Source organism: Dermacentor albipictus, chromosome 1 (assembly GCF_038994185.2).
Source record: "Dermacentor albipictus isolate Rhodes 1998 colony chromosome 1, USDA_Dalb.pri_finalv2, whole genome shotgun sequence".
NCBI classification, from domain to species: domain Eukaryota; kingdom Metazoa; phylum Arthropoda; class Arachnida; order Ixodida; family Ixodidae; genus Dermacentor; species Dermacentor albipictus.
The window spans coordinates 471,978,953-471,998,415 of record NC_091821.1 but is presented as its reverse complement, the minus strand read 5'-3'; the positions used below and the strand labels follow the sequence as shown (position 1 = coordinate 471,998,415).

General features: G+C 47.4%; 3 protein-coding genes across 6 annotated transcripts in view; 2 read left to right on the top strand and 1 right to left on the bottom strand.

Moving 5' to 3' along the window:
• Atg9 (autophagy-related protein 9) overlaps positions 1–5,325 on the bottom strand; it is a 68,187-nt gene extending 62,862 nt beyond the window's left edge. For all 3 annotated transcript variants that reach the window (XM_065440710.1, XM_065440713.1, XM_065440712.1), the window contains exon 1: positions 5,069–5,325. The gene's annotated coding sequence lies outside the window, so the exon portion shown is untranslated. The remainder of the gene's footprint in view (positions 1–5,068) is intronic.
• Positions 5,326–5,447: 122 nt separating this feature from the next.
• LOC135908876 (coenzyme Q-binding protein COQ10 homolog B, mitochondrial) lies at positions 5,448–17,649 on the top strand. Of its 2 annotated transcripts, none has more exons than XM_065440716.1 (5): positions 5,448–5,591; positions 6,229–6,390; positions 9,799–9,922; positions 10,681–10,782; positions 16,521–17,649. In XM_065440716.1, exons 1-5 carry the CDS (start codon positions 5,533–5,535, stop codon positions 16,686–16,688), a joined length of 615 nt encoding a protein of 204 aa, XP_065296788.1. In that variant the 5' UTR covers positions 5,448–5,532; the 3' UTR covers positions 16,689–17,649. The 2 variants fall into 2 exon arrangements, with proteins under 2 accessions (XP_065296788.1, XP_065296787.1); XM_065440715.1 differs by having other exon boundaries at positions 9,799–9,991.
• LOC135908875 (tigger transposable element-derived protein 6-like) lies at positions 13,706–16,458 on the top strand. Its single transcript, XM_065440714.2, has one exon. The coding sequence runs from the start codon at positions 15,006–15,008 to the stop codon at positions 15,981–15,983; it is 978 nt and encodes a 325-aa protein (XP_065296786.1). The 5' UTR covers positions 13,706–15,005; the 3' UTR covers positions 15,984–16,458.
• Positions 17,650–19,463: the final 1,814 nt, after the last annotated feature.

Sequence of the window (19,463 nt, the reverse complement as noted above, 5' to 3'; positions counted from 1 at the left end):
TGTGGCAACTTCACATGCATCAAAAGTGTGGCACTTTGGGCGAGTTGGTATGTCAGGACTTCTTCAGGCTTGTAGCGCAGCTCAGAAGGAGCAAAAAAGGAAGGTGGAAGGGGTGATTAATAGGAACGGAGAACAGGGTGAGCGCTAACTTCCAACGGATGGTTTATTTCGCGACTCAGAAGGCTAAACTTATACACTCAGTGAACCATGTGACATGAAGAGATAACACAAAACCAAGCAACAAAATCAAGAGGAACCATGTGAAAAACATTCGACAGCCTGTGGCAGCAGTCCGAGATACGGCGAATTCAATGCTTGATAACGATAATGAAGGTGAGCTTACACATGCGTGACCAAGGCGTATGGTATCCTTTGCTTCAATGATCTCTCTTGGGGGCTGATTATGACTACCTAGAATGACGCATTCTTCTAAAACAGGTATGCATCCACACACTTTTTGCAGTGCTGCACAAGAAACCCCCCAGCTGTAATACAATTTTTAGCGTTGTAACAATGTTCGCACAGCCTATCATTCAGACATCGGCCAGTCTGACCGATTTAACGTTTTCCGCACTTGAGTGGAAAACAATAAACAACACAATGTGTGCAATTAACAAACTTCATTTTATGATTCTTATCACAGCTAGGAGGAGCTTCACTATTCAGATTAGTGAGCTTGCAAATCCTCATAAGCTTGCTGGGGCAGAAAACACCACACGAATATTTGCTTGCTTGGCGATTTCCTTCAGATTATGCAAGACGGTGTGGATATACGGGATAATGCTCGTCTTACCCCGAGTAGTTGTAGGATTATCTTCGTGCCGGTTATCTTCTCTAAACTCTCTCAGAATCTGTTCAGCTACTGACACTTGTAAGGACGCAAGATAACCAGCCTGCAAAAGCCGTTCGCACTGAGAAGCAAAGCTAGACAAAATGGTGTGACAGCACGATTTTTGCCAAGCATTATTTATGCAAAGGTTAGCAAATCCTCTCTTGAGGAACTTAGAATGAGCAGAATGAAAGGGAAGAAGTGGTTTGTTGGCATGAGGTTCATAGTACCAACACGTGTGAATATCAGAACAAGCTAAGTGCACATCCAAAAACCGGATCGTGTCATTCTGTGGGAGCTCGTGGGTAACATCAAGGGGGGCAAGGCATTTGACTATTGGCACCACCATGGCAACTTCAGTCTAAAGGTCAGCCAGAGAACACTGAATACAAAACAAATAATCATCCTACTAACAAAATATTTCAGAAACAGTCTGATTAAGGTTCACTGACATGGCGACATCTAGGCGAGCTAAAAATAAGTCACTGAGGAGCGGCGCAGTGCAAAAACCGATGCAGACTCCGTTTTTCTGCAAATAGATGGTACCATTCTCTGTAATGAATGTTGATGACAAATAGAAGCTGAAAAGTTCTAAAAGTCGGTTACTGGACAGCCCAGCATTATTCTGAAAATGGGTGGCACCAAATTCATCAATTGTCTGCGAAATAGCTGCCAGCAGGTCCTTGAGAGGAATAGAATAGCATAGGTATTTAACATCGACGGAGAAGACTTGGAAGCCTCGATCAGAGTTGTCCTTCAAAAAAATCGGAGTTATGTATTAAAAAAATTCCATTCACGGGTAGACCGGCTAGCTTGGCTTGCAGAAACAGCACGACAGACTTCTGCCACGTGTCCTTTCCCGATACAATGACCCTCAACGGTACGTCAAGTTTGTGCGTTTTCATGCTAAAAAACACCTCTAGGTGATCTCGCCTGCTTCTGGAAATGTTTTTGAACATTTTGTCCAAGCTATAGTCTCTGCAAAGTTTCTTAGCATTAGCTTCTACCTTACTTAAGGACACTGTATCATGTTGCCTAAAAACGGCGGAAATTGCCTGTCCAGCTCTTGCATAAATATTCTCTTCTGAGAGTACACAGAGCCTGCCTTCTTTATCTGACGGCAACACGCAAATCGAATTGTCACGCAGATAGTTAGCTACACGTTTCAAAGAAACCTTCAGAAGTCCCTGTCTAGAGCGGGATATGGACCCTACACCGTAACTTTTTGCTCGTTCTGAGCTGTGCTACAAGGCTAAAAAAATTCACATGCATGCTTGCGTGGCAAAGCACTGACTGGCCCATAGCTGCACCTGATTTGCAGTGTTTTGTATAGTCTCACAAATCTGGTACGACACTCAAAAGAGGCCATGGAAGATTAACACAATGCAAATTTTCAAGCACCCATAATATACATAGTCCCGGCAAAGTGTCGAACCCACACCCTTTTGATTCAGAGCTGGATCTCTAAACCACTTGACAACCAATGCGCAACAAGTTCACTTAATGACCTAACTTCTTGCGTAGCTTCCACAGTGCTGCATGCAAAATATGAAATTGAGTATAGACTTGCCAGGATAGCTCAGTGCCTATGGCATTATGCTGCTGATCATGAGGTTCAAGCAATTGAATTCATTGAGGACGAGGTCACGGGGTTCGATCCCTGGCCTATGTGGCCACATTTCGAAGGGGACAAATGCAGAAGCTCAACAGCAGTGTATTTGCCATTGCATTCTTCGGTTGTCATTGTCCTTTCACCACCACTATGTGGAAGAGCAGACTAATTGCAGTTTGCTTTTTCTAACTAAATTTTCATTGATACAATACTGTAGACAACCTTGCAGAAACCCTTGGCCATAATGACAATGCATGACTAGAGCATAGCCCTCTTGTACACCAAATGCTGGACACACCAAGAAACGCTTCATTGAATCAGCTCAGACTGTGTGGGATTCCAATGGACCCTGGCTTGAGGGCTCAAGCATAATGGCAAAGAATGCGGATTACACATGAAGCCCAATTCATTTGAAAGACTCATCCAGATTGCATGCAGCATTGTCTGGAAACAAAAGAAGTAAAAAAAAACACCTAATTCCTTAGAAGTGCTATGGCTGATTATGTTCTGTTTTGATTAGTGATTTAAGCACCAGCACTGTTGCCATGTGGTGCTTGTTAGCTTGGTAAACCTTCAGAGTCCATCCTTTCCAGTTCACATCGGCTCCACAGGGTTTCAAGTTTCTGTTCGCCTGCCTTTTGGTCAGTGCCCCTGAAGGCCCCTCTTGCGAGTACAACCTGGCGCGGGGTTTTTTCATGATAATGAATTCCAGTGGACAAAGAAACGTCCTCTATATACAAGGAAGGGGTGGATGTTCATGAAGACAACAATCATGCCCGTAGAATGCTATGCAGGGCGGCGAAAGTTACTGCGTCGTTACGTCAAAGGGAAGGCCGAAGGTCCCTGTACAAAATGACCGGTCGTGCTTGTCAAATGAAGCCATCCGACATCTCTGGCCGTTCCTAAATGTATAGTAAAAGCAACCTCTTACTGTAGCTACCTGTACTTTCTCTCCATATGCCTGGTTACCAAGAATTCCTGGCCTGAACGAGCCCTCAGATCCCGAGTGTCGGGCACAGTCACGGAATGCATGGCTTTAAACATCTACACTGCAGTTGCAAGCACAAAACTCTTCCGCGCTTAAAGATGGTTGCGTCTGCCTTTGAACAACAAACGACCCTATATCTACAACACGCTGCGCCAGGACGATAACCACATAGCCCGATGAAAAGTGGCGCTCGATCAGCACTTACGTATAGAATGCATGGCAACGCATCCGAAAAAAGGAACCCGACGTCGAAAGCGCAGCACTCTCAGAGCGCGCCAATGACATGTCACAAATAACCCTGCTTTAGGACAACCTGCAGAGTGTACGACCAGAGAACGGGCCCGCGTGCCAAGACGTGCGGAAGAAACGCACGAGCCGAAAATATGCGCTCCGTCACACTCCACGGACGAACGGACTATCTGCCTGATACCCTCCTCAAAGCGAGCGACAGTGTCCGGTTCCAGGAAGCCCGCTCTGTCCGCAGCGATGCTATTGTGTTTCGCGCTCAAGGTTTTCAAGGAAGAGCTCCGACTGGCCCTTCAGTAATTAACAAAGAACGATAATCGCTAGCGGCACTGCCTACGGAGGCGCGCGAGTTTATTCAGTTAAAAGTAGGTGAGCAACGGCGAATCCAGCACGTCGGCGATATCACTTGGCACCACCTGGTCAGCAAGACACGCCATGTCAACAAGCCTTTGGCCAGCGTGTGCGACGGTACCACCGCCCAGATGCCTCAAGTTGGCAATTAAATAATTTCCTTATCCTGTATAAAAGCTTTATAGCAGTCTGTGTTTCCCAGTGACTCACGCAGTGCCGTGGCGAAAGGAAGCTCGCGTTCGATGAACGCAAGGCGTTTTTACGACCCAAACGGGGTCGGGCCGAACAAGCGTGTGCGAGTCGACAGAAAGGGTTTTACAAAGCGAGGCCAAACAAAACAGGCTAACGGAAAGCACCGCGCCAGAATTCACCCTTCTGCTGCCGGGGATTATTGTGAACACCAGACGCAAGTAAACGAGCGATACACGGTGCGACATGCAGCAACGCGCGCTTTCAGCCCACCGCCGTAAGCGTGTACTCTCTAGTTACAACAGCACATCGCGCGCCCACCTTAATCGCAAGGCTCGGGGCTCGCCGAAACCGCTAAAAATAGGCGTCTTCGCGGGCACATTCGTACCGTGCAAGCAGGACTAGGCACAATACCCGTGGGCCAGAGGCAAGGACACTACGCCTGTGGTGGCCAAAACTGATGGGCAGCTTGACAGGACGACGTGCGACGATTGAGCCGTTATCGTGTCACACACAACAGCTCGAACTCTTTGTCCCCGCAGCGTTAGGTCAACGTTTTTAATAACGCGCGCTCAGCTGCAGGTATTCAGGGTTGGTGACAAGCGACGCGCTGCCCCGTTGCTAACGGCGGCTGGCAAAACTGCTGCACCACCGAGCTCGGCAAGCGAGCGGAGATTTCGCAAGAACTCGAGGTCCATTCGTACTACTACCGCACCGTGCTGTCGCGCGTACTCAGGTCGTCACCGCTACAGCCCGCTATAATTTGCGAAAAAGACGTTTCCCACGGGTGGATGGCCTGTCCCGAGCAGGCTGAGCTCCGCGGTCCCCTCCCAGAGAAAGACGGGACTCTTACTTGCGCAGGTTTCGATCAGCTGACGGAGGTGATCCTCGCTGCATCATCCGTCGTGCCCGTCTCGTGTGTATCCATGCCGCGTACACCGTCGCCTCCGCCGCTACGAGGCAATAAACCTCGTCACTGCCACAATACACATAGTTTGGACAAAGGTGGGGTGTCAGAGGCGCAGGGGCGCAAATCCGTGCACACGGAAGATTTAGCAAGTGAGCAGGCGCGTTTCGCGGCAAGATCACCCACCCAACCAAGTGGCCTTTATTTTCTATGCTTTATCTTTTCTTCGTGCGAGCGCTGCGAGAGAGCAATATGCAAAGTCCGCAGAAAGTAAACACTATAGTGTAATACAAAAAACAATAGTTATTACAATTGCACAATATAATTAAAAAAATTATTGTTAAATAATTTATGAGCCAGATCTTTATATAATAGAAATAAATTCACTGCGGCGCTATTCTTTCCGGCTGATGGCTGCCCTGGGGGTTTTGCGATGCACGAAAAGATGTGCCAAACTCAATGGATATTGGTGGGTATTTCCTTATTTTTTAAAGCTCTGCCCGCTGTAATTTGCAGAAATGAACTGGTGTATTCACAGGTGTTCTAGCTTGCACGATGTTTCTTGTGACGCGCAAAGCCTCGCGAGAAAAAGAGAAAGTCAAAGCCCTTGGACGTGAACGCATACCCGAGTTTCGCTGGGGCTAAACCGCCGTCATCCTATTTCCACACTCAAAGGCGGTCACTGCCTATTTTTTCCTTTATATTTTTTCACGTCAATCTGTTTGTCACCCGTTCTTCCGCTGTCATATCTCTACGAGGAAGTGGACGATCGCTGTTGAGGACGAAAAAGAAACTGCGGGCTGCGTCAGCTGTGATGGCGCGCTTCGGTCGAGGCCGAATGAATGAAACAGGTTTCCGCGAACTTTATTTGTTTTGTTTGGTGTCCTTATTGTTTTATTCATCTGCATCAGCGCGTATTCGGCGGCGGTTTTAGCGCGACAAATTGCCCCGAAGTCGCGCCCGTGACCTCTCGGTGCGGTCTTGCATACAATGTCGAGGCGAAAAGGTCGCACGTGACGCGCATGGGACGAAGTGGAGCGGCGTCGCGGTGGTGCCAGCGCGCGGTGTTTTGCATGTGGAACGTGGTGTTTCGACAACTGGTGCAGTGGCGGCCCGGCGATGGTGTCGGCGCGCAACACGGTGCCCTGCGAGCCGTCGCACATTCCCGGCGGCGTCGGCAGTGCGGCATGGGTGCGGACATTCTTTCGTCTCGTGAAACCTTCGGGCGGCGGCAACACGCTGCACTACTCCGAGAGAAAGCTGCTCGGGTGAGTCGATACGTCATTCAGCGATACGTCGTCGCAAGCGCCGGTCAGCTGACGGCCCTTGCAGATGCTGCTCTCCTCCTTACGAGAGAGTTCCGAAAGTGCTAACCTCGTGGCTTACGCAAGGCGCTTTCGCGCGGCGCAGTTGGCGCGCTGCGTCGGAAAGGAAAGTCACGCGGCGTTGCGAAACCAACGGTGCTTCCGAGTAGCTTTGGTTTTCTATGCACATCTGCATCCTTTGATTTAGTGAACGATGGCGTATAACTGATTGCAGCAGCACTCGCGTGCTATGTAGCACCGCGATATATTGTTGGGCGCTGGCTGCATACGTGAGCATTTAACAACTCGGACGTGAGCGGACTCTTCGGAGCCTTTTAAGCACTGCCATGTATGTACATTGTAGCACTCCCTTATGGATGCTTTACGTAGACTTGGAAAAAAGAAGGTAATCGATTTGAATTTATGTCACACAAACCCATCGTCAATGGTTGCAGGACCTTATTGTCTCTCAGGTGCATCGCTTTTTTCTGAAGTTTCTATGGCATTGCTTGGCTGTGGAAACGCTTTCAATTGAGCATTGTGAGAAATCCATATCTTTGCAGGTTTTACCTTTGGTCTTCGCAGTATAATTACAAGAAATAAAAAGCTATCTTTTTTTTCTTTTGCGATCCTGACACTCCTTTATTGTGGCCAGACCTGGCGCTATTGTGGAAGTGCGTGTGTCAGAACGAATGTAGGTAGAAGATAGAGAACGAAGATAGGAATGTGAAGACTGTATTAAGTGTGCATTTGCATTATCCGTGTCACTTTTTCCCTTATGTATAGCCGAAAATGAACCATTGTGTTTGCTTTATAATATCCAAGAAAAAGAAAAGCCAACACCAGGGGTATGCTGCCTTCAAAAAAACCTCACACTGAAGAGGCTAAGGAAACGCGAAAATTTTATACTCTCTTTTATTGTCTTTGGAAGGTTATTCTATATTTGTGTTCCTTTGCAGGCTACCCTGCGGCAACCGTACCCTTTGTTAACAGGCAGAGTGTTGGAATTTTTGTGCACCTGTGTCCTTTTGTATCTAAGAGGCGTGATGAATATGGTACTTGGAAGGGGGTTATTGTTCAATAATATATTATGAACTGAACACGCATTTTTGAAGTCCCTAGCAATGAGGAATGGCAAAATTTAACGTTTTTTTTAAATAGGTGTTCTGTGTTCTATATACCTAAGAAAGACATAATCTGGAGTGCTCTTTCTTTCTGCAGCTTGATTTCTGTAGTCTAAGGGCTCTGAAAGAGTTGCCACAGTAATTGGTTCGGCATTGCATAACGAAACTTGTACTGGCAATTAATATTGCAAGATGAGATGAGTTCTTAACAGTCTAGAGGAATAGCCCATGCAATAACAGGGACCAAAAAAGACATGAGTCACTGTGTGCGCATATTTTTGTCCACGTTCCTGTGTGTACTATTCCTCTGGGCCATCTTGTACCATCATTTCTGTAAAAGTTTTGATTACATCACATGTCCTCCTTGAAGTCTATGCATTGTCAATGCCTACATGGGGAAAATAAATTTCGTGCGATAGTGAGGAGTGGTATTCTCAGGTGATCACTTTCAGAGACCGTTCCACTTTTGCATGAGTTCACATGACTAGCACTGGACGTGTCCTCATATACGAAGGATAGTGTTCCTGGCACCCCGTCAAACATTCTAAGTGCTGTGCCAAGAACACTGTCACCCACAGTAGCCAATACCTCCTGTGCTAGTCATGTCAAATTCCACGAAAGTATCTTTAAAAGGGTCCTGAATTACCCTTAGAATTTGGTGAAAAAACACAGTCCTCAGATACCATACACTGCTGTGAACATTTTGGCCAAATTGCGCAGACATGCGTGAAGGTTGCAAAACGAGCACACTGTGACCTTTCTCTCAAGCTCTCTCTTTTCAACAGAAGCCTTCTCCTCACTCTTTTCGGGCTGCCTTATTTCATAATATACCTGAGCAGATTCCCATGCACGGCTGCTATTGGCCAATGGCTGACATCAATCAAGAAGGGTTTTTGGATCGGTGCGCTTCTTCCTACTGTTACTGCGTATATTTATTGACACAGTTTAATAAACAGGATGAAGTAAGCAAAAATCTGAATTTTGCATTTTGATAAAAATTATGTACTTCCAGAAAAAGCCAACTATCGTCTGCTGATTCGCTGCTGCCTGCGTAGGAATTCAACTGTGGCCATACTGCTTATCAGTGCTGTAGCCATCGGGTCTCACTAATTTCAATTAGTTTTGAACATTCCACTAGCCTCAAACCAGGTGAAATTTAAAAGTCAGACCAAATGTATGCTTGGCAGCGCGTGCTCAGTCCTGGCCGTTCCTGGCTAGACACCTTGCCAGGCTTCGCTTCATATTGAGCTGTTGCACAAAATGCACAATTTGGATGTGGCTACTATCGGTTGGTCAAGCTGGTGCAGGACAAAGCTGGTCTACATCACATAGCAGGGCCAGACTGGAGCATGTGAGCACAAGCGCATGCTACAGCCCTGCCGTGCATGTAGTTAGCCACTACAGTTGCATGTAGCTGCGTCTGCAGTGTAGCATAAACAATGTGGCTACTGCGACGTAGCGCAACAAGCATGTTTGCCAGGCTCACTGTAAATCACTGAGGACAACAGCATGCTCTGACTGTTATCTGTGGTGATGTGACTCAAGGCCAGAGTACCAAGATATGATGGATAGGTCGTCTGCTTCTCGAGTTGCACATGCTCGAGGTGCGTCGCCATCATGATCGTAGACCATTGCGTTAGGAATCCTTTTAATGAGAGTCCGGAGTGTGGCATCCATTGCTTAGCCGATGTATGCACTGCCAAAGTACTTGCATAAGCGAACATGAAGTTTGTTTGACTCTCAGAAATTGTATGATTGTCATAGAGATGAGTGTGAAAGGAAATGTGCTACTCATGTTAGTGTGAGGATAGTGGTGCATAGCTATCTGGTCCGCTATAGCGCAACAAAGGGATGAGACACTGTGAACTCAACCGTAAGCTGAGGGATAGTCTCCGAGTTTGGTGCGTCATAGGTGCCAAAATTAGAAGTAGTGACATCTATGTGAACATCCCAAATTAAATTTGAGCTGTGCGCCATAGTGACATTCGGCAGGCGGAGTGTTGTGGCCACCACCCTGCTCCACCATAACCTTCTCATTGCAAAGCATTGAAGGAGTGGGAAGCAATTTTTGATTGCCGATAACTCCACTTCTGCTGAATGCATTGAAGTACTTTTTGTTGTAAAGTAATTCTGAAATAGCCTGTTTGACCGTGAAATGCATTTCTCGACTTTGATAACAGTTTGCTAGAATCTGTGACACCCCTTCAGGCAATTTATGGATGATTGTACTTGATTCACCATACTGTAGGTACTCGGCGGAGCAGATGTTTGAGGTGGTGTCAAGGGTGGAGTTCTACCGGGACTTTGTGCCCTGGTGCACACAGTCGCGCGTCACGGCTCGTTCTCCCCATGCCCTGACAGCCTACATGCAGGTGGGCTTCGCCCCTATTGTTGAGAGCTATACCTCTCATGTCACACTGGTGCGGCCCACCCTCGTCAAGGTGGGTGCCATTGACCACTCAAGGTAGTACACTGTTCAACTGGCCATGGCGGCCGCATTTCGATGGGGGCGAAATGCGAAAACACTCGTGTACTTAGATTTAGGTGCACGTTAAAGAACCCCAGGTGGTCAAAATTTCCGGAGTCCCCCACTACGGCGTGCCTCATAATCAGAAAGTGGTTTTGGCACGTAAAACCCCATATATTATTATTATTACACTGTTCAACTGGCAGATAACTTTTGCAGCCAATTGCTATTAAATGAACACCAAGGAGGAATATAGAGTTATTCTGAATTAGTAAGTTACATCTCTCAAATACCACAAAGGTCAGCCTTTGTGGTATTGTTAGTGAAGTGTTGGTGAGCCGGAAAAGACGCAAATGTGAAAGGTGTGCTTCCAGTTCCCACACTGGGTGAGATCATGCCAGAGGATTTTACCATTCTAGCTGAAGATTTCTCTGTTGCATCCTGTTAACATCCTGTGATGTGTTGCGTTAGCTGTGACTCGGAAGGCATTGAATGCTGCACCACGAACTGCATGCAAATAATTGCCAACTCATCAACACAAATCTGATTTTTGAGGGGTGTATACTTTAATGTCAATTCCTTTAGTGTTGTTTCCACTCTGGTGTTTTACTGTCTGTTCTGGTTCTTGTTAACAAAAGTTTGTATGATCTGCTTGCTTTGCAGTCAGTATGCTCAGATGGTCGCCTCTTCAACCATCTGGAGACCATCTGGAGGTTTGAACCAGGCCTCGAGGACAACCCAAAGACCTGCACACTAGATTTCAAGGCAAGCTATGCTTGTTCTGAGATTTATTTATTTATTTTATTTATTTACATATACTGCTATCTCATTTAGAGACATAGCAGAGGTGGGTTACATCACTTGCTCGCTGCCGTGGTTTCTTGTTCTCTGGTTACTCATGTCTTCTGAAATTAATACGCTTGCCATCTACTGAGAGACAAGGGAGTAGTCTCTTAGTAGGCATCATGGAGAGTTTAAAGGGAAGCTGAAGAGTCTGTCGAATTCAATAAGACGCTCATATACGGATGCGGGAACCTTATAAACCATGTAGGTCAAATTTGGGTTTTTTTTTTCAAATAGGAGCGACGTAATCGTCGGTTGAAATTGCGCTGTAGCTCCGCCCCCCGTCGAATGCCGCGCGCTGCTGCTGACGCTGACGATGCGAGCGGAGACCGGAAACCGCGGTGTTGTGACGTCAACTTTAGTGTTTTGCTCCTTCGCAGCCTGCGCGACCGTGCCTGACCGTGCTTGTTTCTGCGTGCGTGCCGTCGTAATCTGCTTCGATCGACCCTGCATTTCTTTGTTGGTGCGTCTGTGTGTATGTAGAGTGGTGGTCAACGTGCGCAGCATCAACTGATGTGGTGGGCCGATCATGCCGTCTTTCTGTGCAGCCTACGGTTGCACGAACACCAGCGGCCGCGACGATGTTGTCTTCCATTGCTTCCCACAAGACAAGAAGCTTTTAAGGAAGTGGGAGGCTGCTGTAAAACGAAAGAATTTCAAGCCCTCAAGAACAACACTGCTGTGCTCCAACCACTTCCGTGACGACGATTATCACCAGAATTTCCACTAGCAGGCTTTCTAAACGCAGGGCGAAAAGATCGGAGCAACGAAAACAAAGACGGCACGAGTGCGGACTGACTGATGATAACTGGTGTTGGAAGGCCTTATGAATACACGAACTCGCCCAAACCTGGATTTTGATTTACTGCGAGCTCCTTCATGTTAGCACGCTGAACGGAAGGTGCATGTTTATTTCCCGCCCTCGACGCAGGTTTCGTCGCAAAGCGCCGCGAATTTTCTATTTGCACGTGTGTTGTAAAACAGCCTGCATGCAGCTATAGCATAACGCAGTGCAAATGTAGAGTTTGCATGTGTTGGAAAGCCGGCGCACGCCAGGACGCTACGCTCCCCCCGTCTCTCGCGCACAGCGAGAAACCGACCGTCTCACGTAGCCGATGGAATTCGCCGCCTTTACGACTTCGGTTACGAGTAGTGTGCGGATGGCGCACAGATGAAGGTCACTACACGTACTGCATGAACCGGGAAGCTTTTCACGCGTTTGAACCGCCTTTGTAGATTGCCGACCGCTTTGGACAGCGCACAAATGCCGACGATCGCATCCCCGCTTACGTTCCACGAGGAGGCATGCAGGAACACAACACTGCAGGTGTTTGACCGGAAACGAGCTCACTAGATCGGCGAAAGATCGGCGAGATCACTAGATCGCTTTGCAAAAAACATACTCACCAAAGAGCATTTCCAACACGAGGAGATCCCAAGACTTCGCTTTCGTTCTCGTCGAAAGCACTGCTCGCACCAGCTTCGTTTGCTTCTTCGAGAGGCCGGCTCTTTGCAATCGGCTCGTACATGTAGGGAGCAACGCCGAACTCTTCAGAAAAACGCAGTCTCTCTAAATTTTGTATTACCTCTTAATTTTCCATTACGGCACCAAACTACCTGGCACCGCGCTTCATGTGGAGCGGCAGCGGTCGGTCGCTAAAGTTGACGTCACGGGTCGCCCGACCAATCACAGGCGGAAACGAGACGCGCGAGCTGGGCGTGTCCGCTGCTGCACTTTTCGTCGAAATAAAATATATTTGCGCTTTCTTTCGCTCAATTTCGATACGATATTCGAATTCGGAGGGTTGAAAACCATAATGTACACATGTTCACTCATTTTTTTTAAGTGAGTACTATTCACAAGGACCAGACGGATTGCACATGAGAAAATTCAGTAGTAGCAAGGTTTATATTTTTCCAGCTTGGTACAGATCCTTAGTAAATTGAGGGTCGTGCGAAAAGACAAGGGAGGAGAAAATGAGACACCACAAGAGCATATGCAGCATTAAAGAAGTGTTGAAGACTAGCCAAAGGCATTTCTCGTACTATTTTTGTATTAATGCTGATGAAGTGACTGGAAGTGTTTTCCAATAGAAGTTGTGAAGAAGCCAGGATTAGTGAATGCCACAGTGGTTTATTCAAAGACATTTCTCATTAATGTGGCAGCACTAACTGGATCGAACAAGATTTCACACGTGACCTAATTCGATTAGCCACTCACCAGAAGCACCCAGACTGGAGTTCCCATTCAATGATTGGGCGTAGGCTCCCTGGGGCTCATCTGCGCCTCCCCGTTGGTGGAGCAGTCATGTGGTTGTGCTGGCACTGTTTCCGTTGAGACGCTGTCTGCGCTTCTTGTTTCTTGTTTTTTTTTTTTTTTAACTTACGCTAGCTCCACGACAGTTGCTCTTGATTCCGGTGTGCAGACCCATGGTCGCGGTGGCCCCGACCCTGATATTGCGTTGATCTGATTGCTGTGCAGCACAATCGCCGCAATAAGAAAGTGCAAACTGAGAGGGTGAGTAATGAGGGAAGGCACATGCAGCGGGAGGACTTGGAAAAGGAGAGGCCAAGAGATTACGAATTTCACTCACTTTATCAGGGAGTCTGCGATCAATCACTCAATGGGAGCTCCAGAAGTCTAGGTGCCTCTGGTGAGTGGCAAATCGAATAAGTCACGTGCAAAATCTTGGTTTGAGCTAGTTAGGGCTGCCACATTACTGTGAAATGTCTTTGAATAAACCACTGTGGCATTCACTAATCCTAGTTTCTTCAGAACTTCTGTTGGAAGACACCTCCTGTCACTTCATTAGCACCTAACACAAAAATAGTATGAGAAATGCCTTTGGCTAGCGTCCAACACTTCAGTAATGCTGCAGAATGTGAGGTTTTGTGACTTGTGCCACTTAAGTATAATAATGCTCTAGATTATTGTTTCCATGCTTCAGACTGCTCCAATAAAGAGATTTATGTGTGTTGGACTGCTTCAAAATCAGGATTTGTCTGTTATAATCTGCACCAGAATGAAACGTTATCTGCTACAAAAATTGCTACAAAATGACTTTGGGCATTTCCAACACTTCATGGAAACCTCGGAAAGCCCAGTGTCTGCTCCAGCAAATTTGGCAGGGCTTTGCCTTGATCATCTTGCTGAGAGAGAAGATAATACGGTTGGTGGCATGGCCAGTGCATTATCCTGGCCTATATATTGATACCTAGAACATGCTTGGGGTTTGGAATGAAGTTTGAGAGCTGGTGTGTTTGAAGAGGTCTGCCACTTATAACTTCTGTGCCTGCTGTCACTGCATTGCTCTCGCCACTTGTCACTTGATAATGTATTGTCAGCTTATGTTCAGCACACTGTGATTGCAATTCACTGCACGACATGCTACAGAGAAAAAAAGCATTTCTTTTTTTTAAATTCTTCTAATTTCAAACACACCATGCAGTTTTGAAGTTATTATCAAGTACAGTGTCGCATACAGTCCAGCCCACTTTAACAGCAGCAGATATAACGAACGCTCGCTTAGTACGAACGAGGGCGGTGCTACCGTCAAAATATATATTGGGGCAATGGCACAGTGTCTCACATAGAACGAACTGTTGTGGCCTCAACACTCGGTTAGAGCGAACGCGAAGCTGTCGGGCCCCTGTAGTTGACCGAGCCGGCGGTGTTTGGTGCGGTTTCGCTGGACTGCGAACCCGCGGCAGGCGAATTTCGCGCACTTTGTGTTCCCCTGACACGACGCGAACACAGAGCGCACAAAGCCTCCCCCGGCGCTCCTTTGCGGGTAAAATAAAGTAAAAAGCGCCTTCGGAAGGCTACCTACGCGGACGTTGAGGACGCACTGCTGAAGTGGTTCGCTGACGCGCGGTCTCGCAACGTTCCGATCAGTGGACCGCTGACGCTCTCCAAGGCTAAAGACTTCGCCTTCCTTTTGGATTTTGCCGATTTCAGCCCAGGCAATGGATGGCTCCACCGGTTCAAGGCTCGCCACTGAATTGTATTCAAGGCGGTCGTCGGCGAGGCCGCGTCTGTGAACAACAAGGACGTCGATGCGTGGCTTTCCGACAACCTCCCAACAATCACGAGCTATGCTCCACGGGACATTTACAATGCCGACGAGACTGCGTTGTTTCATCGGATGTTGCCATCTAAAACGCATGCCATGAAAGGCGACAAGTGCGCAGGAGGGAAGAACAGCAAGTTGCGCGTAACCGTTCTTCTGTGTGTCAATATGGACGGCAGTGACCGGCGGCTGCCTTTTGTCATTGGCAAGTCACGTAAGCCGCAATGCTTTGGAAGCTACGTGCCCGTACGCTACAGGAACAATACAAAAGCCTGGATGAGTCGTGACTTATTTGCCGAGTGGCTTGTCGAGTTCGACCGCGACATGGCACGAAAAAACAGGAGGGTCCTGCTCGTGCTGGATAACTGTGCGGCGCACCATGTGCAGCCTTCCTTGAGTGCGGTGACAGTGCTCTTCTTGCTTCCGAATGCAACCTGCAAAATTCAGCCGCTGGATATGGGCATCATTCATGCGTTCAAGGTGTGCTACCGGCGGCGCGTCATCCAACGCTTGTTGATCGCGATTGATGCTGCCATGCCAGTTCGCATCAGCTTGCTTGCCGCCGTGGACATGTTGAAAGTGGCGTGGATGCAACTCACCGCGGAGTGCATAGAAAATTGCTTCCGCAAGGCGGGTTTTATGGGCCCAGGCACCGAGGACGCCATAGATCACCCACTGGAAGGCCGGTCGCACGAGGACTTGTGGCAACGCATCGTTGACACGCAGCTGGCTGGACCTGACGTTGCCTGGGACGATTTCGTTTCTGCTGATGACGACGCCGACATTGCGGAGCCATGCACTGACGAAGCTATTGTGCGTGAAGTGCGAGCCCTTCCTGACTGCCCAGAGACCGACGATGACGAGGATGCTGCTCTACCGCCGGTTGCTGTGAACGCTTCAACCGCGATCGGTTACATCGCGTCGCTTAAGGAACTCGTGTGCAGCAGAGGCCTTGGTGATGAACGTATTACCGCGCTGGAAAAATTAGAAACGGCAGTGATGCGATCAGCTTTGAAGAAGCAGACATGCATCACGGACTTTCTTCAAAAATAAAGTGAACTTTCGTCTCGCTTGCTCTTTTTTCCCGTATTATAGGTGGTCCACTTAGTACGAACTTTGGATACAACGAACAAATGGCACGTGACGATCAAGTTCGTTATATGTGGGCTGGACTGTATTTTACTGCTGAATTTCTTTTTAATTCAACGCTGACAAATGCCTGTTGCACTGGAGGTTGTCATTACAGTGTAGAAGCTTTACAGTGTTCCATATTAGGATTGAATGAAGACATGCTTAGGAAAGATGCATTGACTTTGTTTTGAGGGGTCAGGGGGCAGTTTTGTGGTCAGTTTTCATGGACGAATAATTAGCGATAATGGTATAATCTTGCAGCTTTCGCAATATCGCTAAGTGAACACTTGCTGCTACATCCCTAAATAAGGTGGTGCTAGCACAATTTCTCCATCTGCTTCTGGAAAAAAAAAAAAGAACACTGTCCATGTTCGAAAATGAAACCGTTGCAAATTTAGCCGAGGCTGTCGCTGCTGTCAGCCACTACTCTCAGCTTGACACGGTCCGTGCCTGTTGCAGGTGTCCTTCGAGTTCCGCTCGCGGCTGCACTCGCACCTGGCACACATGTTCCTAGACGAAGTGGTGCGGCAGATGACACGCGCCTTCCTCAACCGAGCAGCCACCCTGTACGGCAAACAGTCGATCCCGACGCGGAGCAGCAAGGTGCTGCCCTCTGGTGCTCCCTGACGCCGGCCCCCCAAGTAGCCTTGTCGTACACGGGGCTTCACCTCGATGTGGAGTTATTTTAGTTTTATTTTTTTAATTCTAGCTCCTCTCGCAGCCACGCTTCTCCTCACATATGCCCTCCCAGTTATGCAAAGTTCTGCCTGGAACTCCCTCAAGTGGATGACACTTCGAGACCCCAAAGCTCATCTACCAGGGGAGAAGTGACTCGGGATCACTGGTTGGGTGAAGCGACAGCGAGGGCGTTCTAGATGTGTTTAAAGGCAAGGGTCCTTTTTGGAGGCCTGAAGCAAGCTGGCGACAAGCTGAAAAGTTCCATGGCAGCCATCAGCCAAAGGACTGACGTCCTTGACGTGATGCCTCGCAAAAGAGGCCAGACAGCAGCAAGAGGACAGAGTCGTGGCAACTTCGGCCATGGCTTCTGGGTGTCCTCATTACCTGAGCCGCTGCAGATTTGTCATGGCAGCCATTGTTCAACCATAAACAAAGCCGGTAACGATGCTGGGAAAGAAGCAGCCACGTAGAAGGTTCCTGTTCAGTAAATTAAAATTCACAAATTTTTTGAAGTTGTTGAGCAATTGAAATTCACGTGTTTGCATTTACTTAGTAAAAGGTTAAGAGGGTTTAATAGCAAGTGAGTGGTTTGCTCACTTCAAATTGGTCAGACACACAATAATGCAAAGCTCACAAAAGGTTGTGCTGCTGACATTAGTAGTTTAGCGGTGATTTCTTCTATTCTCTTGCGTGTGTAGGGCGAGAGGGGGAGAGACTCTAGTGGCAAGAACAGCAGTTAAAGTTGGCATGCGCACAACAGAGTTTCAGCAGAACATGTAATAATTAGTGCTTAGTAATCTTCGTGGTCGTTGGGTGCAAACTTGCACTGAGCTTTGAATCTAGGTTCTACCTTTGTTTATTTATCCTTTCTGCACGAAGCTATTGTAAATAAAATATTTTTGTTTCTGAATCTTTATTCTTCAAACTTAAGAAAGTGTGCGCTCTGCCTAGACCACTAGGCAAATATGGTCTGTATTGAACATAAATATGGCATTGAACTGATGGGATGTACCCTTGTGCGAGAATGAATATAAAGATAAGAAACCAAACTGGAAGGTGAATCTGCTTTTCCATATTTACCAGTGCATGCAGCACTGGTGCGATATGCTGACATGTATGTAGAGTTGGGGCCAGAGTGCATTAGCTCCTGGTTTCACAGTAGTAGCAGTTACAAGTAAATATATAAGGGTAACATGCATCCTTTGTTTTTTTTTTCCACTCATATTTAATTTATGCATTGACTTGGTATGTCTTGTACAAAGAGTTTTTTCCCTTTAATTCCAATGGATTTTTAAAAATCACCTTAGCCAGATGGTGCAATCCAGCCTCCTCAGTTGTATTACTGTATAAACTCGTGAAAGGGCTGCAATTTTTTTTTTGTGCAACTTTGACGAGGCGCGGCCCTTACACAGGACCAAACCTTATAGTCAAAATGGCGCCGGCTGTGCCAGGAGCTTATGCACGCCCTGGATCCACAGATGTGCCATTGCATCGGACGTCAACGTGAAGCTCTTGCCATCTAGTAGTGGCATGCGGAAGTATGCAGCGTGTAAAGATTTGTTGATGCGTGCGCACGGCCATCGAGGCAACAAACACATTTACTTCTCCGTTGGAACATTTTTTTGCCAAATTTTGGGCTGCCGAGTCGGGGGTGCAGCCCTTACACGAGCCTGTATAGTACTTGGAGGAGATGGCATGCTTGCGCAGTGCGTGAATATTATAACTAAGTTCATAAGTAATGACGCTTGAGTTCGTGCTGAAACTGTACAAACAAATTAGTTCTGAAATTCGCAAGGAAAAAAAAAGATTCATGAAAAGGAACATTGGTATCCACCTGCATGTAAAATTGAGAGCTGTTGGTTAGTTCACTTTCTCCCTATTACCTACTAGTCTGGCTAGCTCAGTGGGTAGAGCAACTGCTTCGTGAAGGCAGTGGTGCTGGGATCCCAGTCTTTGGACCAGGACAAATGTTACTGTGACAACAGTTAAATGTTGGGAACCGTTTTTACAGTGTCCGCCCTTTACGTTAGACCACTATCGTTACTGCATAGTCATCAAGGTACCACTTCATTCTAATCTTCACCTTTGCGGTGAGACTAACTAAAAAAATTCTAGTAGAAACTATCGATAACGATTGTCAAGGACAGCGTTAGCTTCCTTGAAATCTGTTGGAACTACGTTGAGTTGCAATTGCTACATCTTGATCTTGACAGGAGTAAGTACTATAGTCTTTAGGTGGCACTAAGCCAGTACAAGCGTTCAACAAATTCAAGAAGAGGATGGCCTGGTGCATTGACGCGAGAGAAACTGAGCTGATGCTGCCAGTTCCCTCTGAGCAAATGTGAGAGAGTGGGTGACTCACAGTGATTCGAGCACTACCCTGCCAAGCGCACGCCTCTCTGCTTGCTTCATGTGGTAATGCCTCCACCAGTAGAGAGTACAGCCGAAGGTGCAGTGCGCAATTTCCTCCTCTCACTCCTCTCCAACACTTTGCCGGTTGGGAGACGTACCACTGGGCGGTCGGGTAGTTTCGGAGGTGCGGAATTTGTGTCGGCTTTGGTGCGCCACGGAGATTCTGACAGTGACGGCATTTGTGCGTGTATTTCGCAGGCAATACTGTAGTAGGTTAAAACATATGTGAGCATCAGAAGTTGACTACACGGCAGCGTTGGGAGAGCCTCCTGCAATCACAGCTTTAGCTTGGGGGCTCCTATATAGGCACAC